The following is a 24,801-nucleotide window of genomic DNA, read 5'->3' on the forward strand; positions in this document are numbered from 1 at the left end:
GTAACATGGCCAAAAACTGACCAAAACCAGCTAGAGGGGCCACAGAAAAGGAGCCCAGCCATGCCAGGATAAAATGTTTCATCCTGTACTGGAGCCAAGACACAGCAGCATGGCAGCTCCAAGGCATCAAGAGCATGAATGGCACTCCCAGACTGTGAGGGGACGGCAGGCTGGGGCCACAGCTGAAACATGCTTTGGGGCAGATTTGTAGAAGAGTGGAAGCTTTGCCTTGGGTAGGGACGAAACAATAAAAGCAAAGCTGACACCAACCTGATGGACCAGCTGTTTCCCCCATCCAGAGAGCTGACATGGGGCACATCATCGTCTGAGGCAGAACCCGGCGTCCCTGAGCCGCTATCCCGGGGGCTGCAGGCTCCCATTCGCATCGTGCCCAGCTCCGCGCGGCTGCAGCGGCCCGGTGGAGCTGCCCTGCTCTGGGCAGATGTGTCAAGGGCTCTATGGGGTGTGATTTCCAGCTCTGTCTTGAAGCAGGTGGGCTGTGGTGGCTCGGAGAAGCCCTCTCCGCACAGCTTGTCCAGGTCGGGCATGCTGAGGGCTCTCAGCTCCCGCATCCTGGAGCGGGACAGTGGCGGCCGCCCCAGGCCCCGGCTGCGGCGCACCTGCGAGGCCAAGGTGGGGAAGGCGGCCACGTCTGCCCCAGCGCCGTCCTCCTCACTCCTCTGGGGCTTTCCACCCCCTTTGCCACCCTCGGTCACACATACGGGCTCTGTGCCGGGGGCAGACTTGGCCACAGCGTTGGCTGGGCTAGGGCTGCCACCATAGGAGCTCAAGCTGCGCCGCAGCACCCATGGTGCCTCAGCAGAGCTGGATGTGGTGGCCAACCCACCACACGACCTCCTGGCAAGGGGCAACCTTGCAGCGGAGCATATATCGATGGCCTTCACAATGGGGCGGTCAAAATTTGCCAGGTTTTCAAAGGATTTGATCCTCTGTTTGACAGAGAAGGATGAAATCGGCTCATGTGGCCAGTTCAGTTCATAGTAATAGTAATTCCTCCTGAAGCTTCTCAGTTTATCAGCAGTGGGGTAGCTGATGTCACTGGCTGAGGGGGACGTGTCATGGACCTTCTGGGCACTTTTGGAGGCGTATGCCTGTTCCTTTCCACTCTTGTTGGGCAGATTCAGGTGAACCATCTTCAACATCCCCGTTGCTGCCTGTGGGTATTTCTCCTCTGCAGTTTGGCCCTGGGGGCCTTGCACAGGGTGAACCTCTGCAGCATGGCAGTCCTCCCTCAAGTGACCTGATAACTGGGATGGCATTGAGTAGGTCCTCGTCACAGGTTTTGACAAGCCACACAGATGTCTGTCTCCAGCAGTGTCCACTTTCGAGAAATACTGCACAGTCCCCACCTCCTCAGTCATTTGAGGCACCTCCACGTTCACCTCTTCTGTTTTCTCCAGCAATGGCAACCGCAAAAACGATGCTGGTGAGGAAGAGGCAGAGGAGGAGGAGGAAGGGGACGATGAGGAGGAAAGCTTCACCTCAATGAAAGTGCGCTGGATCTCCTGCCCTTCCAGCTGCTCCTGCTGAACTGAGGGGGACCTCAGTGAAGAAGAGCAGGCTCCAGCAGATGTTCCTTCATTTTGCAGATCTAACTGCCTAAGGTCATCCGCACTGTAGATGCTCTTGATTGTGTTCAAGCCTGTTCCAGGATTATCAGTCCTCCCTTTCACATACTCAACTTTTGGTGTCCCCTGAGGAGGTGAAGTGACTATGGACTGACTGTCTCTGGCTCTGAAATCATCCACCTTAGCATCCTTATCCTGACACACCACAGCCTGCATGGAAACTTGCTTCTCTTTTGGCTTTCCCCATGATAGCTCTCCACAGCCACATTTCATTTCACCACTCGTGGTCGGGCTGCTACTGCCATTCAAGAGAGGCAGAAGTGAATCTTCAGAAATTACCAGAGATGGTTTATTTTCTAGCTCTGATTTCAGAGTCTTTGAGGCTGCTGAAATGCTCTTTCCAGGATCTGAGCTTGTAGGTGAATTACGGGACAGAGGTGTTTTCTTTCCCAGGAGTTTGGGGGACAGTTGCGGAGAAACAGAAGCCCTTTTCTGATCAGCCCCATTGACTTTGGTAGGAGTAATGCCAGAAGAATCTGAACTTGTCTTTGCTTTGCTTTTGATGGTGAACCCTTTTAGCTTTGGTCCTGCTTTGGATTTCTGATTATTTAAAAGGGTGTCCATTATACTTTTTTGTGCCATTGCCTTAGACTCCTGACAGGATTTTTTCTGTGAGGATGGGCTGTGCGGTACTGCAGCTCCTTTGCAGTGATTTGTGCCTGAGCTTTGGACTTTTCCATTTGAAGTCCTTCCTGAAGTCACAGAGTTAATTTTCTCATTTTTTCCCGGCAAGTCATGAGTTGCATTAGCCTTTGGATCTTTAGATCTAGTGGGAAAGGGTGACCTGAGCGATATTCCTCTTGCTGACGATGCATTCACATGATTGCTGTCTGTTTTAGACAAGGTGGACAAACTGTTGGTTTCTTTCTTCACCAAGCAATAATTAAGAGCATGATTACAGTCGTCAACTGCCATTTCATTTTCAGATTTGGATCTCTGCTCATCATGACATCCTTCTTTCTCAATCAAGTTGTTCTCCAAGACACCAACATTTCTAGCAGAGCAAAAGCCTGTCTTTTTGCAGTGCAGAGATCCTTTTTCTTCAAGGGATTCACAGCATTTCTTATGTTCATTACTGTTCCCCAAATCCATCTGTTCTGCACGTAAGGCACCATTGTTACAGAAAGAGTAAACTTCAGGGATATTGACTGAATTCTTTAGGATGTCTTTTTCTGGCAGGAATACTGAGGAAGGAGAACACAAGGGTGCAGAGGACACATCTGGACACTGTGAAGGACATGGAGTGGGACCACCAGGATCTTCCAAACCTAGTTTGTTGATGCTTGTCTCCAGTGACCCACACATTGCACAGCCCTCATTCTGCAAAACTTTGCCACTGTAAGGCTGCAGCGGGGACAGTGAGGACGAGCTTGTTCCAGAGGTGAGATGATGCTCCTGCGCGGGTTTTTGCAGCTCATCACTCATGCAACAAATCTCAATTTGCTCCTCATCTGACTCTGTTGCAGTACAGCCTGCAGGGGCACTAGCAGCAGCACACTGCCCAAGCAACACCTCACTAGCACTGTCAAAGGCTTCTGTGACAGACTCCGTGTCCGAGTGAGAATCCTCTGCAGCCCCATACATTGACTTTGGAAACAGGTCACTCCTCTTACCTTCCAGAGAGTTTGCTGCGGGCAACTCATCCTCATTTAAACTGCTAAAATTCCTAGAATAGTTATTTAAAGAGTTTTTATTCACAGTAAAAAGTTTGCCTGTGTTAATGGAATCCAACACAGACAGCCCCAAAACCCCTTGTGCATTAGCTCCACAATTCACAGTTTTTTCCAGCAGCTCCTCCTTGGCTGCTCGTGGCTCAGACCCGGGGCAGCCTTCATCAGTGCCACAGCAGCACATCGTGGTGTACTCGTCGCGGAGGGGACTCTCCGCGCGCGACGGGGTGCGTGGGGCCCTGCTCTCGGGGGCACCCATCTGGCTGAGCAGGTCATCGATGTCCGTGACAGGGATGGCCGTGCAGTCCTCGTCACGGCTGCCCTTCAGGGTGCCTCTGTGCACGTCCCTGCTGGTGGCATCAGGCGGCAGTGTTGCTCTCTCCGCTGCACAGCCGCTGACAGCAGCTTGCAGACCCGCTCTTTCTCGCTTCCCAGAACTCTGTTCTTCCTCCGTTGTGAGGATGCTGTTGACATTGGCCTGATTTTGAGCGTCTGCCCCTGGAGACAGGATGAGGCTTGTAAATCTGCTGACAGCTGCATCATGATTTTAAAAAAAAAAAAAAAAAAAAAAAGGAAAAATCCTGTCAAATCTAGGAAGTGATATAGAAAACACCAGGTTTTATTACAAAAATAGACACCCACATAGACTACATGTTTTCATTCTGTTCTGCACTCCTCCTCTTCTGTAATGATGTTTACAACAACTCAAATTAATCATAACCCTGTGTTTTTGAGTAGTGCACAGAAGGGAGCAATCCACTTATCCAAGGTGAGTAGTCATGATCTGTTTAACTCTCATCTTTGAAATTGCAGCAGTCAAGCAGCCAACTACCAAAGTGTCAGCATGCAGTAAGTCACGCTGAGCAGCACTGCTTCTCATCACTTGTTTGATCACTCAAGTCTCCAATAGAGACTCCAGAGAGCACAGAAAGCCCTGACGTAGCAAAGGTGACCAGATAGTGACAGTCTGTGCATAAATAACTTAGCTCTGACCCCTCAGCACTTCTGCAGGTGTTCAATGTGACATGCATGGGTGACGTTATGCACACATTAAGCACATGGGCTTTACTGCATTTCTGGCACAGACCTCTCCTTGCTTCCAGTACATGTTTAACCCACTCCTGGGCAACACACTGAGCTCCTTGTCACTGCTGCACTCTGGCACATTCCTGCTCACCCATTTCTCACATCTTCAGTTTTCAGCACTTCACCCTAAGCACCAGATTCCACCTCTCTACACTGCTTCTGAGATACGCATCCCCATTCAAGCTGCCTTCCAGAGGCCAGTTACTATGCATGGGGCCTGAAAAAGTATGGAGAAGGAGAAGTTATTCGCAGTGTCAGCATCCTTTCCTGCTCATTCAAATGTGCCTGTGTGTCTCTGTACTTCTCACACAAACCTGCAGGATTATCCACATCACTTAATTTAGGTATCCATGTTAAGAAGTGCTGATTCCTCCTGAGTCAACAAGGGAAACACCTCAGGACAGCAATCTGAAGCAGCCAAGTTAGAGTCTGAAGTACTGGCCTGCTTCAGCATGGTGGATCACATGCTGAAGAGATCACCTTTTCTGCCAGTGGGACAAGGAAAGGGGAAGAGTGAAGCACAAGAAGTGTCAGACAAAGGAGTTCCAATGTGTCTTTACCCCAATGCTATTGGTTTGAAAAGCCACAGCAATCTCAGGAAACAAGAACAAGATTCTGCCACGCCTGGAATTCCTTAAAGAGTAACTGGAAGTCAAGCATCTGGAAGTACTTTAGGTTCCCAGGTATTAATAGGTACACAAAGAAGATCATAAGCTAGAACAAAGCAAAATATTATGTTCTTCCTGAATTTGAAAAGTATGCTTTTCTTTTTCAAACACTCATTTCCACACCACATAATTTGTACAGTCTGTTGGGATTCATATATTGCTGTAGCAGCATAAATCAGCCCTGAGCAGAAAGCAAGGAAGTATCAAGTATTTCAACTCACACTAGAAAACCTTTTGTAATGAAACATCCAAATAAACATTTTTACAAGATTTTCGTTTTCTTGGGTTTACTGTTTCATCTTCCTGCACTTTAGACAATTCTGACGCAAAAAAGGGAAGGAAAGAAAAGAGGCTTTTAGTGTATTATTGTCCATTCATAAAAGTATTACTAGAACTTCAGATTTAAAGAGAGAGAGAAATTTGAGTATAAACGACCAATATATTTAATGAACAAGCACAGCAATAAAATGAGTTGTCAGGATGAGAGTCACTGCCATTTTAGCTCCAGGACTGCATGAAATGACTCAGACCTCTGCAAACACTGGCAGGAGGGACCTACTCCGTGTGGGACCTTTGAATACCTCACACAGGAATATGTTTCCTCCCTTTATCATGGTGCTATAGAGGACCTTGAAGCCTGGTTTGGTGATGAAGTGCTTTGCTTGGCTCACCAATGCAGACACAATGTCCCCCTGTCCTCTTCTCTGAATCCATGTGGAAAGCTAGGACAGCAGAAGGTCAGACCCAGCTGATCCAAGGACGTTTTTTTCACTGGTACCCAGAATAAATGGTACAAAAGCAAAACTACTTTCTCACCTGATGCTGCCTTCTGGATCTCCAGGGTTACGGATGTGGGAAGACACTGCATAAGCAGGCAGATTTCCTCGTACGTCATCTTGCTGACGGGGATGCTGTTGATGGTGGTAATCTCATCTCCTACAGCCATCTTGCCCATTGATCCCTGATGCAATGAGATATTTGAGGAAATTATAAATACACACCACAAGCCCTGCCACAGAGGTAAAGATTGCAGGGAAGCAATTAAAAGCTTATGAGCAACATCCCCTACTTCACGTCACTGCACAGCACAGGTATCACTGCTGTCAGTTTGCCAGCACATAAATAAAGAGCAGACTGTGCTTCTGCCAGGAGGAGAATTAAAGATCAATCTAATACAGGAAGGTCAAAAGAGCTGTTGGTGTCCCTGAGAGATGAGTATCAGGATGGAAGACATAGCCCTCTTAGCTAAATGAAATGGGATGGATCAGCCCTAGCTTCTTCAGGACTGGAACACTGTGTGTCATCTTTTACTTCCATGCATGAACTACTTCTCAGGTGGAACTCTCTTCAACCAGTAAACAGACATGAACTGAGCTCTTAAGGTAAAAGTTTGTTCCTAAATACTGTAAAAATAAGTCTGAGAAAAAGGCAGGAACATAACCCAAATCCCAGATCTCACAGCCCCATTCAAACTGCTATGCCGTATCCCCTCTTACTTTAGTGGCCACTAATGAGATTAAAAATGCTACAGCCAGGTTTGTACATCAGAGTGTTATTCTTCTTTCTGCACTTCTGCATGTATCAATTCTACAACCACCATGAAGTACGTATCTGTACTAGTATGGGCATGTATGAGATGCAGAAGACCAATGTGTTACTGGTACTACCATAGCTCTTGGCAAACCTGGCCAGCACCTAAAGCTTTGTGATTCCAGATCCCTGTAATATGGGGATACGTGCATATAAAATAGTAAAGCATAATAAACATTTGTTACCACCATCCTCTGCCACCAGGATTTACGTAGTTTGCCTTTGCCCATAGTTAAAAAGTAAATACAAAAATGGCATTCCCTCAAAACTGCAATTGCAAGGGGGGATGAGATCATCTCAGTGGATCTGTGTCCTGCCTCTCTTAGTTTTGAATTAGCCTGGGTGCACTTCTGAATCAGAAACAGTTTATTTAGCAGCAGCTCCAGAACAACATGGGGTGAGACATTTTGCCCTGCAAGGACGAACACCTCAGTTGCGCTTACTTTCAACAGACCACTTGTTTAATAATACCAATAAAAATATTAATAATCATCCCTGCAATGGGAAGGCACATCATAACAAGGCAATTCAAATTACCATTTCTGCTGGTCCACCTGGCCGCATGCCTGTGACAACAACCTTTAAGGGCATGGCTTGGATTTCCAAATCCAGGCCGAATGACTCATGCTCATTGCGGACCAGAGTGACGACTTCAGCCTGGCCCTGCCCGGCCACATCAGGTGCTTCACACTTCCTGCTGTGAGGGAGCATCCTGGCGACAGGCTTGTTGTAAGAACCATGCTCCTCTGTCCTGTGTCTCTGAAGGCTTCGGCACTCAGTGCTCATCATGCTTTTCACTCTGGTGACTGCTCTGTGCTCAAGTTTTGGTGATCTCTTGGATTCAAGTTGTGCTTCCCGGAGCTCCCTCAAACTCAGGCTGCCAAGACGAACTTCAGGCACACTTGAATAATCGAATGCTATGATGGGGAAAAAAGGAGATTCAATTTGCTCCAGAGTGCTGTCTGCAGACTCCACAGAGTTGCTGAAGACAGGGGAGGATGTCTCCATGCCACTGTATCTCGATGACTCACTGTCCTGGCTCTCATCATCAATTTCTACAGACGAGGTTGTAATGACAATGCCAGCATCCTCCTGGCTCTTGGCCCTCTGGCTTCTGTGCAAGTGGGAACTTTCGTCATCATCACTGGCGTCACCGTCATAGAAAACAACCCTCCTCTGTCGGTGAAAGGGGCTGCGGGCAGATTTGGGGCTGTCGCTGAGGATGCCGGGTCGGACAGACTCCACATGTTTGCTGTGATGGCCAGATGATCTACCACTAGCTGGAGAAGCCAAACCATTTGCTTTGGTCACTCCTGCATCTCTAGCAGCTAGGAGAAAAAAAAAAAAGAGTTATACTTTAACTGTACTTATGGATGATTTTTAACACCATGCATCTCACTACAGCAGAATACATGTGGCTCTGTCTGGAGAAGAAGCTTAAGTCCTCTTCACAAAGCAAAAAGCAGGGTTTTCATGTCCTCCCTCTAACTACAGTAAACACCAAGAGGGACTGCAGATAACGCTACAATTTATGGTTAATTCCCAAAGTCACTTCATTGGCACATCTGATTCTATTTTCAGCTTATTTCTAAATTATGACAATGACTCAAAGAAGAAAGGGATGCAAATTCAAATGTGTATTTTAGTTTAAACAACAGATTTTCTTTCACATTTTGCTTAAATCTAAGCTCAGGACTCCTGCATTAACTTACAGAGCGTAAAAATTGCTTTCTTGAACAAAGACTGAAGCACACAACAATCAATTTCAAACTAACAAATCCAAGAACCCTTTTCCACATTCTCCTTAGAAAGAACTGCATCTTACTTCATAGAAAGTTATTTTGTTTTGCGTTGTTTGGTGGCTAGTTAGAAATGTAGAAATGCTTTTAAACATTAAATAATTTACAAAGAAAATAAGCTGTAGACAAAGAAATCACTTGAGAACCACAGGAAAGGGAGGAAAAATACATCCTTTGAACTGGAGATCAGGTGCATGTCAGTAAGGACATACAAGGTTCTTTTAGTCAATTACTATGGGGAGAAAGACACACACGCAAAGTATCTGACGTAAAACTGCACATTTGATTGTTTTTACACATGTATTGACCCTGTGCTGTATGTGACATTTCAAAGTTTTTCAGATAGCTGTGAACAGTTTTCCGTAAATGATTGTAAGACGATCAGTCATTTGAAAAAAAAAATCCCCTGCAGTGCTATCAATCTCATTTCATCCAAACCAATCAAACTCATTTTCACATTATCAGAACAGCGTTTTGAAGAAAATACCATGGAAACAGGCATTTCTGTGGACTGTTGTAAATTCCTTCAATTTTTCAGAATTTCATGCGATCAGCACTGGTTTGCAATATATACCACCACAGCTCTCCTGTATAGGAACCCAGCACTCAGTGACTCTCCCCCCACAAGCCCAGTGACCAGACACATTTGCATCACTTACTCAGGTTGCCAGGGAGAAGAGAGCCATCATCCAACAAACTGTTCCTGTTCTTCTGACGGAGCTGCTCTTCATCACACGAGCCAGGTACAGTATCAGAGAAGGGGAGATGGGTTGTACCATCATGGCTGAAGTACTGGGAAAGCTCTGCCTCAGAGCTGACGGATCCCTGCTGAAGAGAAGTGAGCCTGGTGACCAGCTGTCATCGATGCTTAAAGCCCCTGCTTGCATGTGAGTACCACACACTCCACTCACACTGCTGTGTCAATAAAGGAAGTTTTAAAGCCAATTTTTAAAGTAGAGGACGTGTCAGTATATTGAGAGCCAAACTGCTGAAATCAGATGGCTGAAACACTGAACACCAACACATTTTTACCCAATACAATAAATAAAAAAGGATTCCAAATCCCACTGCTTTGCAGGTGTGGTTCAGTACAGAAACAAGGGATGAAATTACTCATTTTTGCAGTTTCCTTTATACACATTCAACACTGAGAGAAAGGAAGGCTTTGTACCTCTAGACACAGTGTCTACAGATTCCTTGACCTTCCCAGGAAAAACAGATTTTTCCACTGCAATGGCTATATAGAGGGACTATAGAGGGATGGAATTTAGTCTCAGCCTTCTGCCCACAGGCTCAGGTCTCGCTTGCAAACTTCATCTCTGTGTCCCACAGAGCAGGGGTGCCTCCAAGGTGGCAGTAGGTGGGACCCCAGAGCCTTCTCTGCCATGCTGTACACATCACTGCCAAAGACTACAGTCACACAGACAAACAGGAGCATGCTGCTGCCACAATTTAAATGTCTGACAGAAGAAACAAAGCCTTTTACGGAGCCCATGTGACAGGGAACAAGCATACCAGTTTGGTTTTGAGCCCCTTGACCAAGTAAGAGCTTCAGTAAAAGCTGAATTTGAAGCAGACTTTATTTTCATTGCATCTAATCCTTTTACCCGGCTTGCTGGCTCCAAGAAGCGTTTCATAGTCCAGCTGAGGGGAGATGACGTCTCTCCTTGTTTGGCCTTCACACTAGGAGATGGACTTTTTTGTACAGCTCCTGTTAAACACAGATTAGTTAGATACCAAAAATCAAACTTGGGGTCCATATAACCAAACAAGTTTCTCATTCATCTTCTGAGCTGGTGACTGCGTTTTAACCCCACTTATTTATTATTGGAATTGCTTTCCTAAAGCGAGATTTATTTAACATTTCACAAGCTCTCTCTCAAATCAGTTGTAATGTTACTACAGAGACATGTTACATCAGCCAGGCCCAGGGCAGTGCTATGAACAAGAGGTGAGCAGGAGATGGTATTCCCCACCAGCTGGAGCACGCTGCTGACTAGGGCAACCTCAAAAGACAAATTAGCAGCCACTGGCAAGGTCAATGTCAAAGTAGGTCTTAGCTGACACACATATAAAGGGGATTGTAACAAATCTAACATTTCTGCCTGAACATCACCTTACTGGTCACTCTGCCATTGCCAAGAGATTGCTTTCATCTGCCAGACTTTAGGAAGTGCTAAGTCTAGAGTTTGAACACATCACAAAGATGCCAGAGCAAATATTTTTACATGACTTTAAAGGCCAAAATAGCGTTAAAACATATAGTCCAGTATGCAACACCTGGACTTTTTCAAATGGTCACAATACTGAGTGGGATTTTTTTGCCATTAAGGGCAAGCATACACAGATGGAGTAGGTCCCTCCTGTTCTTTCCCTACTGGAACACTGTACTTCCCTTCATCTTGAAAAAAGGTTAGAGCAACCACCTCTTGACAACTCTACGTTCAGGTCATGGCAGCCTAGTGAAAAAAAGCAATTTACATAAGCTGCAGAGCTGATCCATCTGAACTAGATGTTTGTGCTAAAATTTCTGCAGTGTGATGATACTCTGTACACTGTTCTGCTGTCTTAAGGGCTCTCAAAATAATAATGCTGGGGAACTTCAGAGCATGCCCTTAAATGTTCCTGCATCTGGGAAAGAACACGCACTAGAGAAGAGAACTAGAGAGTTGCTACCTGTGACGTGAGAGGAGCTGGCATCCTTGCTCTCTCGGTGGGTAGTACGAGCAATTGCTTCATCCATCTCCTGCTCCGAAACCTGAAGTAGGGTGGAAGACAAAGCTCAAACAGGGTACAAGAAATTACAAGAGCCTTACCACTTATCACAAGCATATGATTCATTTCATATACGCCACTATTTTTAAAGATGCAATAAAGAAGACCTAGTGGAGGGCTCCTAAGTCCTTGTGCCCTGACTCAGACTCTCTCGATGCCACTTTCCTACAGAAACCAGGAAACAGAAGCCTGCTAGCTACATGAACACTGCATCCAAGTGACACACAATACAAACAAATAAGAGCCCCAGTTAAAGAAATCAAATGAAGCTATTACAGCCTGGTTTTAACTCAATTAAGAGCTGTATATTGGTTAGTCAAGAAAATAGACTACTTTAAAATAGACAAAGACTGCTTTGTACAGGCATACATCAGAAACTTAGGCTATTCTACACTTAAACCTACCGGAAGAATACCAGACTTCCCATAATATTAGCTGTCTTTTTAATTTTCATTTCTCCTTGCTTTTGAAAAGAAAACCTAAATCAGTAATTACTAATTAATGTTTCTCTGGTTTTAGAATAAATACTGGTTTACCAGATTTGCTAATTTAGCCCTTAATTACTGCCATACGTTAAATTCTTATTACTGGAAAATATACGATTTTATACAGGAACAACTAGTCTGCAGGAATATATACTTAAGAACTGAAAGCAAATTAATTCTGTCAAAAATACTTTCTATGCACATTGCTTTACATGAATTAAAATTCAGCATAAATAGAGACTACAAACTTGAGTCTTCCTGAACCATGAAGATTTGAGAGATTCCGAAGCAAACTCATCAGTTTAAATGTAGCATAAATACCATATTCACTCAGAATAACAAGAAGAAAGAAAATTTTGTGGTATTTCTTTTGGAAGTACATGAAAACACCAAAGCAAACATATTCAGCAGAAAAATGTACTGTGGACCTTTTGTGTTATAAAATAAGAAATTAAGTATAAAAATGTTCAAAACAAGATGAACTTTTATAGAAACACATCTCTGTTTCCAGTCTGTGTCATGACCTTACAGCAAACCTAAAGTACCTGGGCTCCTGGGGCACAGGGAGTTCCTTCAGGACAGGGACCAAGTCCTTAGACTATGATCCATGGCCTTAACACAAACCTTTTGGTGAAACATGTTCCAAGAGTAAAACCAGGTCCCAGGCACACTGCAGTATTTTTTTAAAGTTAACCAAAAATCCGCACTTCTGCAAACTCTGCCAGCTTTGATGTTTAGTGTCCTTTATGGCTCAAGTAGTTCAAAATGGAGAGAAACAAGCTAATTCATAACTCCAATCTGCATGCCGGGGTAATATTAAGAGGAAATGAAATAAAATACCCACACTTTTCTATGGATCCCCCAGTGCTTTCAGAAAACGGGTGACAGTAAAATAACAATAAATATGGGTTCCCTCATGGACACTCCTCCAGAGATCTGGTTATGAGAGATTATGGATTCAATAGTGCCTGGATTATGGATTCAGTACTGGAAAAATGCTTTAGGGTCTCTCCAGCTCAACTTTTAGCTTTTCATACGTTTCTTGGCAAAGAATTTGTTGTCATCTTAAATATTGCTTATGGAAAACTGTAATCGGAGCCACTTAATAGTTTCCCTCTGTTACTGAGTAATAGCAAGCAATTAGCTTAACTCAGTTCATCCTTTCAGCAGACACCAAGTTAGGTCACTCATCAGCTTTCAAGACCCTGCCATAGCAAGAAGACGGACAGATGAAAAAGGGCAGGCTCTACAGCATGGTGGTTTTTTTCCATGCTCTATACAGACTCTCCAAAAAGTCTGTATGTCTTAGTAGTGCAATCACATTGAACCATTGTGTTGGTTCAGCACAGCACACAGACTCACCAGAAATACTGTTATCTTAGGCCATAAGCCCAATTCTTACCCTCTCCATGCTTACCTTTAACAGAACCACAGCCTCTTTCTTTCTAGCAGCACCAGGCCTTCCAGCAAAGATAACAAACACTGTCAAGTAGACCCCTATTTGCTGATTGTGTATTTGATTTAGCAGAAAATACATGATTAACTACAAAATAATAAACCTGAGTTCTCCTAGATATGGCTTTATTAAGGCCTCCATTTGTAGTTACAAGTTCAAAAGTCAAAGCTTTCTGGACCTAGTAATACAAATATTTTTACAGCTTCATTCCTGTTTAAACAGGAAGGTTTCATACACTCATGAAGTTCTTTGAAATATTGAAATAAAAGAAGCTGTTATTCCCTGTAGCTTGGCTAATAAGCTTTCATCTTCTATCATCAATTTTTTAAAAATGCTTGAGAACACTTACTTTGTAAATACAGCCTTATTTCCAAATTGACCTTGCACGCTTTCAGTAGCAGTACACTCCATATTCTCATGTTTTAACTCCTGAAGGAAAACTTTGATCTTTGGATAGATTTTACTTTATTATAGTTGATCAATTCAAGCTGTTGATACTTATATTCCTGGCCCTAAATTGTATTCTACTCAAAGACAAAGTAACTGCAAAATAACTTCTAGGAGAAGAGGTCTTGTGCTGTATTTGCGTTGCTACTTCGTCCAAGTACCAAGAAAGATGGGAACACTTCATATTCAAGCAGTTCCAGGAAAATTGCATTTGATCAGTGGGTGACTAAGTGCAAAGCAGCAGGGACGGTCCAGCATTGCTATGACTTACAAAACTGGGAAGCATCATTACAATCCTGACATCTTGCACAATACGTGCCATTGAGAGAAAAAGCCATTTCCTTCATTTTCTGCTTTTCTGACAGCAAGGCTCAAATTACAGTGCCAGATGAAAACAACCCAGATACACTTATTCATTTTCTCCTCACCTTTGGGTTAGGATGACGACTAATGATTAGGCTGACTGGGCCTGGTCCACACTCACTCAGGATTGCGTAGGCTTCGCTTAATGCGGCGTGACGCAGGCTCACAGAATCCGCCTCCAGAATCTGGTCACCCCGGCTGCACAGAGATACAGAGTCACCTAATCACAACCACTTGTCATGCCAAAAATTTTTACCTTCAACTGATGGCCAAGGTTCTTCAAAGACACAAGTGGTCTGGAAAAGTGACTTTCAAAGAAGCTGGTCTTGCTGCTGCTCCCAGTGAGTTGAATGGTTTAAGTCCTCTTGAGTTCATGAGGGAGACCCCTTCTGCACTTACTGTCAGCGCAAAAATCTCTATTAAATCAATCAAGAAAACTGTCTGCATTCAGAGCAGGGTGAAAATAAGCTTCAATTCCAGTTCTGCATTCAGATACTTATTGAGCATAGAAGGGGAAAAATGAGATTCAGATGGGCTGTTCCTTCACACCATATTGAATTACTTAACAGAAACACTGATAAGAAATTCATGATTTAGATATGAGTTTAGGAAATTACTCCAGGGAAAAACTGGGCGTGGTAAGCCTGTATTTGCTAAAAATTAACATACAGAACCCATTAAAAAAGAAAAAGAAAAAACAAAACAAAACTCTCCTGAAAGGAAAACACACTGTGATTTAAAAGAGCATTTAGTGATAGGAAGAGGGAGTATGGCTTTAAACTGAAAGAGGGCAGGATTAGATGAAGTATTAGGAAGAAATTCTTTACTGTTAGGGTGGTGAGGCACTGGAACAGGTTGCCCAGAGTATCTCTGGAAGCATTTGAGACCAGGCTGGATGGAGCTTTGAGTAACCTGATCTAGTGGAAGGTTCTCTGCCCATGGCAGGGGGGTTTGAAACAAGACAATCTTTAATGTCTCCTCCAACCCAAACCATTCCATGATTCTGTGATTTTTTAGTTCTGTTTTCTCAGTTTCTTAACTCTTGCTTATGGTGCTCAGACATCTGGAACTATTCAAAAGAAAATACCATCAGCTAGGGATATCATTAAAGCATTGTCCATAATTCCTGAAACATTTGCTTTGAATAGGCACTCAAAGAATCTACTACTGCTGGCTTATGTTGGGCTACTTGTGACAATGACATTGTGTTTACACCATGAGGACACACAAAAGCAAAATAACAACTGCAATTCAGTAACCTGAACTTCTGGTACAGGCTCAGGATAGGTCACTGATAGGGTGACCTATCAGTTGTGCAATCATCCCACTGCTCTGCCCATCCTTTAGACTTACACAAATGTAGTCACTTACACGGCCACATGACTGAGAGGGGGAGCTCAGATACAGAGGAGCTGGATTCAAACCTCCCCTGGCATTGCAAAGCCAATGTTTGATTAACAACATTTTCCAAAAATCAAAACCATCCTGTAAGTCTTGGCCTATGAAGCCATAAATTGCTGATGGGACAACAGAAGCAATGTCTCAAAGAAGCAAGCTGAAGTCTGGGAAGAGTGCCTGGATATAATCAATCACGTAAACCTAATAAACAATACAGCTGTTACATACAGATGTAACCAGCACTGCAATGTTTTCTAAAGGGCCTGCAAGAAAGCAAGTTACCATTAAATGCTCTCTCCTGCAGACATTTCTATATGATAGGTACTTTCAAGGTTTTGGCAGCAATGCCACCATAAAATTATCTTCTTCCCTTATTCCAAGAAATCAAATTTCTCTATCGCAGTTTTCCTGGTGAGCCAGGAAACAGAAGGCACTCTCTAGCCATGTGAAAGCAAGGCATTTGCTCAGCCTCTCTGCACCAGCGCTCGCACCACACGCTCAAAGTGGATCACACAGTCCCAGCATGCCTTCAGCACAGCCTCTCCTCCAGAGCCATGCTCCCAGCACCCACCAACATTTATGCAGGAACACAGAAAGCGGCAAGGTTTCCTCTAATGGTTTTCAAAAATGAAGCCTCCACAAGAGGAAATGCAAGGAAGTTTCTGTCACTTAATCCAATGTAAAGCACAAGAGAATTCTGGGAATGATTGCTTCCTAAAGACATGCCAGCTCCATGACAGAGTGAGTTGGGCTGGTCAGCCTGCAGCAACCCTGCCAGACTGAGACTAAGGGCAGGAAAGCACTGATGCAGCCACGGGCACAGGCAGCTGCAGGAACACCTACCCCAGCTCTTTTTAGGAGAGTTTCAGGTGACTGAGCTTTTAGCAGAGCTCTGCAAATTTCCTCCCAGTCTGGGGTCTCTGGCTGCAGCTCTCACAAAAATGCATGAGGCTGCACTTCTTGCTGCTCCCCTTTTTCAAAGGGTGCTATTAGGCTCAGCTTTCTGTATAGAGAAATTTTTTTTTAAAAAAACAACCCAGACCTTAATGATCATGCTGTTTCCAGAACACAGAATATGTTTCCTGGGTATTTAATACTCCTTTGGAATGTCTTTACTTATATGTTTTCTTTTTGGTGAACTCTAAAGTATAAATTTCCTCCCTGATACATTGACTGATTGGTGAAAACAAAGTCTCAACCGATTTTATTGTAAAACCACTCCAGCAAGTTTCTGCTTTAACCAACCTTAATCTGCCATCCATTTTAGCCACTGATCCTGGGGCCAGGCTGTGAATGTATATCCCGGGAGAACTGTTTTCCAGCGTGAGACAACAGGCACCAATGCCAAGCCCAACCCCTGGCTCTGTGAAAAACAAGTACAAAGAAATGTGGCAGATTGTAATCGCACAGGACACACAAGTGTTTGTGTTCCCACAGCCCATCTGAGCTCAGGACTCGTGTTATTGTTTCAGGGCTGGCCTTAGGTGCAGTCAGTCAGGAAGCCAAGACCAACAAGTGGAAATCAGGATTGAAAATAGCTGATCCTGACTGTTTTCTGAGATTCATCACTCTCAGAAAATATTCTGTGCGCCGTGGGAACCTCCTGGAAATGTCACACAAGGTCTGATCTGGTCCAAGGTGCAAAGGAGTAGGGGCAGCAATCCAGTCAAGATGTCACTTAAAATTACTGCAGAAAACACGAGCACAGAAGATGATGCCAATTGTATTGCTCTCTTTCGTTAAATATCTCTATGGCACTCCTCAGCAAAGAAGCACAAAGGAAGGTGAGGTATTATCTCTGATTCAATGATCACCTCTGTCCACTTTCATCTTTGCTTTCCTTCAGGTAGCAACATCCCTGAAGTAGGAATTACTGGACATCTTACATTCTCTCTCAAAATTTTGAATCCAACCTTTAAAATCACTTTACTTTAAGTCTTAAAAATTGGCATATTTGTCTAGCACGTATAACATATACTTTAAGTTTATAATGAGAAATTATTAATAATGAGAGCAACCCTTATGGAGGAGTTCAAACAGGTCATCTGGGAACTTTTCAACACTGTGCAGCTTTGCCTTCCCTGGAGATGCTCTTTAAGAGAAGGGCAAGGCTACCTGGGCTGCCAAGAGGCTGATTTACATTTTTCCTGGTATCTCACAGCCTCCCTCTTCAGCAGCATAGACACTGACTGCTGCCCATAAGACACTGCTGATTCTGAAGAAGCAAAATACAGAAAGGGGAACTCTTCAGAAGTTTTTGCATTAGAGGGTACTTTTCCCCCTCATCCTGTGGTTCAAGGTCAAATGGGCACAGGCGGGTGCACCAGATCTGAGAGTCTTTAACCCATTCCCAAAAACTCCCCTAAGAAGCAGGGATTTTTTTCTCCCAGACCATTTTGATGGACCCTCACCTTTATTGAGTGTCACATCCATGACGATCCTGTCCTTGGGGCCAGGTCCTTTGCGGCTGGAGGAGGAGCCATCGGGCTCCTCGAGGCCGGGGACGGGCACGCTGCTGCTGGCGCTGGAGCTGGGGGAGCTGGAGCGGCTCAGCAAGGTGGGGGTGACGCAGGGTGTGAGGCTGGGGCTGCGCAGCCGCGTGCGCACCGTCAGCGTCACCACACCCTTCTTGAGTTGCTGCAGAGACAGCACAGAACCACAGTGAGGCGACCACATTTTTCACTAAACCTGCACACAGTAACTCGTGGCAGCGCAAGAGTATCAAGCTGAGGGTACGAGATGGCACCAAGTGAAGAGGAACATGAATCTCTTCAGAGCTACATCCATGTTACCTTAAACCTCTGGATGGCCTCCTGATGGGTCAGTCCTTGTAGAGACTCTCCATTAACTTCCAGGATTTCATCTCCTGGTAAATAGATACAAAAAATGAAGTCAGCAATATAGAGACTATAAAGATTCAAAATATCTTTCCTGAACATGAGGCGATCCACTACTATGAGGATTCCAGTTAACTATTCAATAAAAAGCCTTTTACTGTTCTCAATTTATTTTCACTTGTACGAATGTCTCTGCAAGTTACCAGTGACGAATTACCGGAGTAAAAACTGTTCTTCTGCAGATATCCTTAACCTGGCATTCTCACACGCACAAACAAGCTGAAAACACAACGGATTTTAACTGAAGTCTAAAAATAGATGATTATGAAACAAAGTCCAAAGGTACTATAAAATTGCCTTTCTTTTGTAAGCATTAACAGGAGAAATGAGGAACTAAGTGAAACACTACAGCACATCACTTCAAAGCCTGTTCAGAAAAAACTAACCTTGCATCCACGTGCAGAAAGCAAATGTGTTCCCTTACTAAATGCCTGCGGACAGAGAAGCATGTAGTAGCCCACACGCTGTGACAGCAAATGTCTTTTTCACCTCAAGGAACATGTCCTGTCAGATATCCACCAGCTTTCAGGCTCTGGGTCTTACTACTTACACCCAGCTGTGCTATCTACCTTCATTTTATTAAAAGGAGGGCCAGCATGATCCAGATCCACTTCCTGCAGTTTTATTTGTGTCTGTGCAAAATTACATGGGGCAATACCATCAGCTAAGTCTACCCCTCCTCTCCTTGCGTAGCCTCAGTAAAGAAAAAAAGAGAAGAGTTTGCAAGCTATGAATAGCCTGCAAATGATTGCTGGGTTTATGGGACAGCTGCTACTTATTGGCTTCCCACGGCAAGTGCACAACCTCTGATGCAGGGATGCGAGCTTCCCTCTGGCAGCAAGCGTGAGAGTTGGCACCAAAGGCAGTCTCAAATCCAAGTGTGATAAGATGTAAAGAGGGGAACGATGATATGAGGAGAGAAGTAACACAGGAGCAGCTTGAGAGAAGTAAGACAGGAGTAGCTTTCCGTGGAAGCAAAGTAATACAACCCCTGCAGAAGGGTTGTAAACCAGCACTCATGGTCACTTTGTATTTTCAACAGTGTGTTAAGAGTCTGTCTGTCTGACACAGCACTCAGACCAGGGTGCAGCACACGCAGAGCATGCTATGCATTCAGCTCAGACACCAAGAATGCAACAGCAGTAAAAAATCTGGCTGTATCTCCTTCTCTGATCAGGGTGAGCTTACTGCCAATCCCATCCTTCTGGTTTTTTTCTGGTTATGACTCTTACTCGTCCTGTCAAAATCATACCAGGGAGCCTCTCCCAAACATGTCCCTATATATAACCCCTTCTCAGACAAGCATCTTTAAGCCAGATGTTGTAGACTATCTGCATTTCCATGCTGTTACTGGCCCTCTCCAACTGAAGAATTGCAGCTTACTGTTTGGACAAATTAAGTTCATGAAAGAGAAAGGGGAAAACAAAGTGGCCACCACTATGCTGTAGTTTCCCCTTCCCAATATGCAATATAATCAGTGATGCAATATGCAATATGCAATATGAATGATCTTCCACAGGATGAACAAACAGGGTATGTTATATTTCCATAGCCTCTTTCTGCTGGCCAGGTGCCTAAATATAGCTGTACTTGAGTTTTCCTCCTGGACTGAAATAATATCCCACTGTAGTCCTTTATGCGAAGCTGGATTCCCTCTACCATACCTTCTTTAAGCCTTCCATCAGCAGCTGCTGCTCCATTTGGGAATATAGTCTTCACAAAAATCCCCATGCGTCCACGAGCAGAATCCTGACCTCCCACAATGCTGAATCCAAGACCCTACAGAAAAGAGAGGAGAAGACACACAGCTGGCACCTTACTCTATTATCACCTGTGTGAGAAAGACTGCCAGTAACGTACAACACAAGGGGAAGATGAAAACCTAAAACCTTCTGATGAATTGCATTGCCATCTTACTCTCTCCTTCCATTTCCTCATTTACTTTCACTTGATTATCAACACACTCATCAGCCCAAAAAGTAGCAGCAGGCACTCTAAGCTGATACAGCAAAATTTCTGAGATTATTTTGGGTTTTTCAAAAGACTGGGTTGATGGTGTTCTCATTTTAAAAACATAACACATTCCTTTTAAATTAACAGATAGCCAATTCCTACCCCTGAGATCTATATCCAGGATTAACTATAGGTTTCTCTTATGTCACAGATCCTACATTTCCTCAGGAAGAAGAAGAGCTTCAGACCCTGACATAAGGTCAGCGCTGCAATGTCAGGAATGTAGCTTTAAGGGGAATGGCATGTGGGGGCTTCCACTCACATGCACATTTTTAATTATTCTGGAGACATAGATCATGTTGTATTTAGAAAAATCTAGATCAGTGGATTCCCCAGGGCTCCATCCATTAGCTCTTATCCCTGCAGTACCCCAGCTGGCTGTGGGACCATCTTGCAAAGCTGATAGAGAACTGATGAACATAGCACAATGAACCTCTCCCCTTTCTACTGAGTTATTTCCCAGACAAATCACTTCCTTGATCCACAACCCCTTCTCGTATTTCCCCTCTTGTCACTGCTGTACATGCATTTTACAGAATAAAGAGAAAAGTCACCGACCAGGTGGACAAGGGATGTGGAGAACTGTTATGCTTTAGTGATCTGAAGCCATGGATATTATTATTGCCTTGGGCAGCACTCTCCAGCTGAGGGATGCTGCCAGGGCAAGCACTGTGTTTACAGTCCAATACAACAATCAGATCTTTTGTTTCACTATGTGAATATAGAGCAGGCCACCACAGTTAGAAGCTTCTAGGAATTTGATATGACATTACTTATTTCTGGAAAGGAAGCGACTTAGGTCCCTTATGCAGCACATCGTAAGTCCACTAACTGTTCAACCCAGTGCAACCTACAGAAATCAACCTACAGAAAGCAGGATGCTCCTGGCACTCCCATGCCTGGACACAAGAGTTCTCGCCATGGCTCTCTAAGTGGGTTGAGAGAAATATGCCTGGAAAAGTACAGCAGTTCCTACACTAGCCCACTTTCCCAGACAAGCACTGCCACTCCAAAGAGGAAACCACCCCTTGCAGATCTACCTACAGATGAAAAACTGAAGACAAACACTTGGCTCCCAGCCATGAACACTGCAACTCTGTGGAAAAATGTTTCAAGTCCCAGGTCTGCACAGGGATAATAAAGTGAGTGCTATTGCACAAACTGTACAAAGTGCAATCCCTAACAGAGGAGATCACCCAAGAGGTGGGTGGAAGGCACACCAAATGGCAGCTGCTTTAGATGGTTCCTATCTCTAGAGTCTACATTCTCCCCGCTACTTCCTAAAACCTTGGAGGTAAGTGTAAAAAGGCAGGAGAGGGTGGCTTATCCCAGGGGGAGAAAAAAAATCTAATTTTATGAGAAAAACAGGGTCAAAAAATAAGTATGTGAAAAATGAAAAAATATTTGCTTGTCATAAAAGACCCACAGCTCCTAAACCAAGGAAAGTTAAAGCAACTGTGAGTCAGTCTACCAAGAGAAGTCAGTATTTCTCTTTGCTAAATATAAAGCACAATAAGGAATTGGTTTTGCATTAGAGCTTGAAAGTCAAAACAAGTCTTCTTAGTCTAAAACAAATCCATCTGATGACTTTAAAGAGTATTTCACAAAAGGACATGCATATTTTTACCATATTTAAATGACAGCTCCAATACTAGTGTGGATTTGATTAGGGAAAACAATATACACCTGGGTTAATGCTTATATATTTTTCCTTAGCATTCAGCCAGCTGGTACCTAGCAAGTGTGTCACACATTATTGGGAGACAGAAGAGGACTTTTTGACCCATGGAATTCAGTGGTCTCAGAGAAGCAATCAGCCAGAAACCTGTCTTCAGGTTTAACACTTAATTTGCAGTAATTTTTTTTTTTTTTAAATGTATTCAGCTTCCACAGAGGGAAAATATGCTTGTCCATAAATATACATGTGAACAGGTACTGTTCTGAAGCTGCACCAACTTTGCATAAACATACATATTTAGAGATCCATTATTAATATTTGATATCTCAGTAATGGCGAGATGCACCAAACCACAACGAAAGCTACCCTGTGTCAAGTGCGCGACAAGAACATCACGTCCCCTGTATTTTGCAGGTGTAACTTTGGGATTTATGTTTGGAAATGGGATTTGTTTATCATTAGCATTATTACTGGCTAGCTTGAGGGCAGCTGGAAGTACAGGAGATACCTCTTAAATGCCAGCTTTGCTACATGTGAGAAACATACAGAAATCCTCACCTTGCCTTGCCCTTTCATCAGGACGATGTTGGAAATGATGGACGGCTGGGTCAGTCTCCATGGAGATTCCACTTGGGCAGCACTGAAGGAACGGGTAGATTTCTTCACAATATGGTAGTCCTAACATCAACAAACAAGGATAATTGCTCTGATTGCTTGGCACAGATACTGGGGATGTCATACTGGGAAAATTGTATGTGTCGGGGAAGAGGGATGCGGTATCTTAGAGATATATTCAGAGGAATGTTCAAGGGATGAAACCCCAGCTCACTACAACCAAAGTGAATCTTGCCACAGTAATTTTCCCACATTTCTCACAGTAGAATCATTTTGAAATGTATCAGTCACAATTTGAATTAAAAGGATTAAAGGTAACCTCATGATATACTCAAGTCCTTATCTGCTAAAAAAAAAAGAGGAAGGAAAAAACAAGGGAAAGGTCTACATTTTGAAATAATTAAAATAAAGAGCATTTGGATTTTTTTTTTTTTGGTAAAATCCTCACATCTCTAGAACTGCAACTCTTTAAGATGAACAGCCTTAGGACCTTGTGGCCACAAGCAAGCAGCACTCTCCATCATAATGCTCAAAGAAGTTCTCCGTAGGTGGCCAACACATCCCATTTTGGTGTGCAGGCCTGGTTCCAGTCCCATAACGTACCTACATGTTTCTTTTCATGACCCTCACCCAATTCTATGAGCTCCAGGCAGATGCTATAGGACCGAGCACAGTGAGGTGCTCACAGCCAGCTCTACCTTCCCTCTTACCTGTCTGGCTCCTGCTGACTCCAGCTGCTGGGGCAGAGAGTGCTTTCTTCCACCCCGGGAATACTTCACTGCTATTTCGTAATTTGATTCACCATTTTCCACTGTCAGCTCATCATCTTCTCCCACAGACTCCAAGCGGGATCCGGCACCTAAGAAAAACCCCAGAAACACATCCTGCAAACATCTGAGAGCTGCTTTAGCCTCTCTCACCAGCAGGCAATAATCACCTCCTGAAAAACCCAACTTAACGTGCCTTAAGACAATGCTACCAGCTTCTCAGCCGGGCAGTTAGAAACCAGTTTTGATCACACTCAACCAGGAACTTTTCCTGCTGTCATAGGTTTCCTGCAATCTTTCAGTGATACTGAACTCATCGTATTAAGGAAAAGAAGAAGATAATTGAGTCGGTAGCTCAGGGACAGGAAAGAAATTCATCTGTTCACACCCAATGGCACTTGCCAGTGCACTAAGCTCTCAAGCTTCATGTATTTAAAATTAAAAGACCTGATACTGCAGCAGTATTCATTTCTGGAGGTGTCATGTCACTTTGAGGGAATTTTTTCTGGAATGGAAGAAGTAAAAATGTGCCAAAAGAATGCTATTTTCTTTCCTTTTGGCAACAATCCTAGTTTGTCTTAAAGAGAGGAGTGCAGAGTTCATGTAAGAAATAGAATTATTTGTCTTGAAGGACATCCTATAATTAGCCACAGAGTATCCCACTCCTTGCACCAGGGCTCCTCCAATTCTCATTTTCTCCAAGCTCCCTGCAGAATCCCTGGCCACAGCAGTTCCCGCACATTTATCCTTGTCATTTCCCCACCACACAGGGAAGGGCCATTAACCCCTATTTTACAGATGAAAACCCAAGACACATGCCAAATATGCACAAGCTGGATTTCATGAGGAGGATTTAAGATTACTTTAAACCAGCATTATGTTGTAGCTGTCACAGAGAGCAACAGCTGCGTTTTCACAGCTTTCATCCTCACTGCCCTGTCTGTACTCCAGGAACAGGGAGTCATGGGCTGAGGTAGACACACTGAATATTTGCTCAAGAGAGCCCCAAACACATTTTCTGCCACCTCCTCCTTGCCTGGAGACTGTGCGAGCATTGCTCTCAGTGCCAGGGAGGGATGGAGCATAGAGCTGGGGCAGCTGCTTTTTTTTTCCCTCAGCATGAAAGCAATTCTGCTGATGCATCCATAGGCAGAATTGTATCCAGTGTCCAGAGTGCAATTCAAACCTGCTCCCTGCTTTGGGATCTGAAATTACCTCTGCTTTTCAACTCCCCTTCCCCCAGCACACAGGCTGCTGCTGCTGCACACAGACAGGATCGCAATCTTGGCAGGATTGGCATCCTGGCATTCCTTCATTCCCTGGCACCTACAACTAACCCTTTCCCATCATTTCTCCCTCTCTTCTTCTAGGAGAACAGTTGTAATTCTGTATTTTCTGCCCATCTCTGAATGCATCTTCCCTTCTTGTGCTGCCGTCCAGGCTGG

At 44.1% G+C, this 24,801-nt stretch overlaps 1 protein-coding gene and 1 long non-coding RNA gene across 4 annotated transcripts in view; one reads left to right on the plus strand and one right to left on the minus strand.

Annotated features, from left to right (window-relative positions):
- The window catches only part of PDZD2 (PDZ domain containing 2), a 139,545-nt gene that overhangs the window by 13,908 nt on the left and 100,836 nt on the right, over positions 1-24,801 (minus strand). For both annotated transcript variants that reach the window (XM_069000968.1, XM_069000969.1), the window contains 13 exons: positions 23,300-23,448; positions 22,533-22,652; positions 19,948-20,062; positions 18,179-18,252; positions 17,798-18,023; positions 16,632-16,749; positions 14,054-14,186; positions 11,139-11,220; positions 10,070-10,173; positions 9,122-9,290; positions 7,201-7,991; positions 5,890-6,034; positions 271-3,853 (listed from right to left, as the gene is read on the minus strand). In XM_069000968.1, the coding sequence (XP_068857069.1) occupies positions 271-3,853; positions 5,890-6,034; positions 7,201-7,991; positions 9,122-9,290; positions 10,070-10,173; positions 11,139-11,220; positions 14,054-14,186; positions 16,632-16,749; positions 17,798-18,023; positions 18,179-18,252; positions 19,948-20,062; positions 22,533-22,652; positions 23,300-23,448 (5,809 nt within the window). The remainder of the gene's footprint in view (positions 1-270; positions 3,854-5,889; positions 6,035-7,200; positions 7,992-9,121; positions 9,291-10,069; positions 10,174-11,138; positions 11,221-14,053; positions 14,187-16,631; positions 16,750-17,797; positions 18,024-18,178; positions 18,253-19,947; positions 20,063-22,532; positions 22,653-23,299; positions 23,449-24,801) is intronic.
- Positions 21,494-22,907, plus strand: LOC138103029 (uncharacterized). 2 transcript variants are annotated; one of them, XR_011147641.1, is made up of 3 exons: positions 21,494-21,590; positions 22,013-22,131; positions 22,554-22,907. It is a non-coding gene; the product is annotated as an uncharacterized lncRNA (long non-coding RNA). The 2 variants fall into 2 exon arrangements; XR_011147642.1 differs by lacking the exon at positions 22,013-22,131.

The sequence above is a fragment of the Aphelocoma coerulescens genome (genome assembly GCF_041296385.1).
Source record: "Aphelocoma coerulescens isolate FSJ_1873_10779 chromosome Z unlocalized genomic scaffold, UR_Acoe_1.0 ChrZ, whole genome shotgun sequence".
NCBI lineage: Eukaryota > Metazoa > Chordata > Aves > Passeriformes > Corvidae > Aphelocoma > Aphelocoma coerulescens.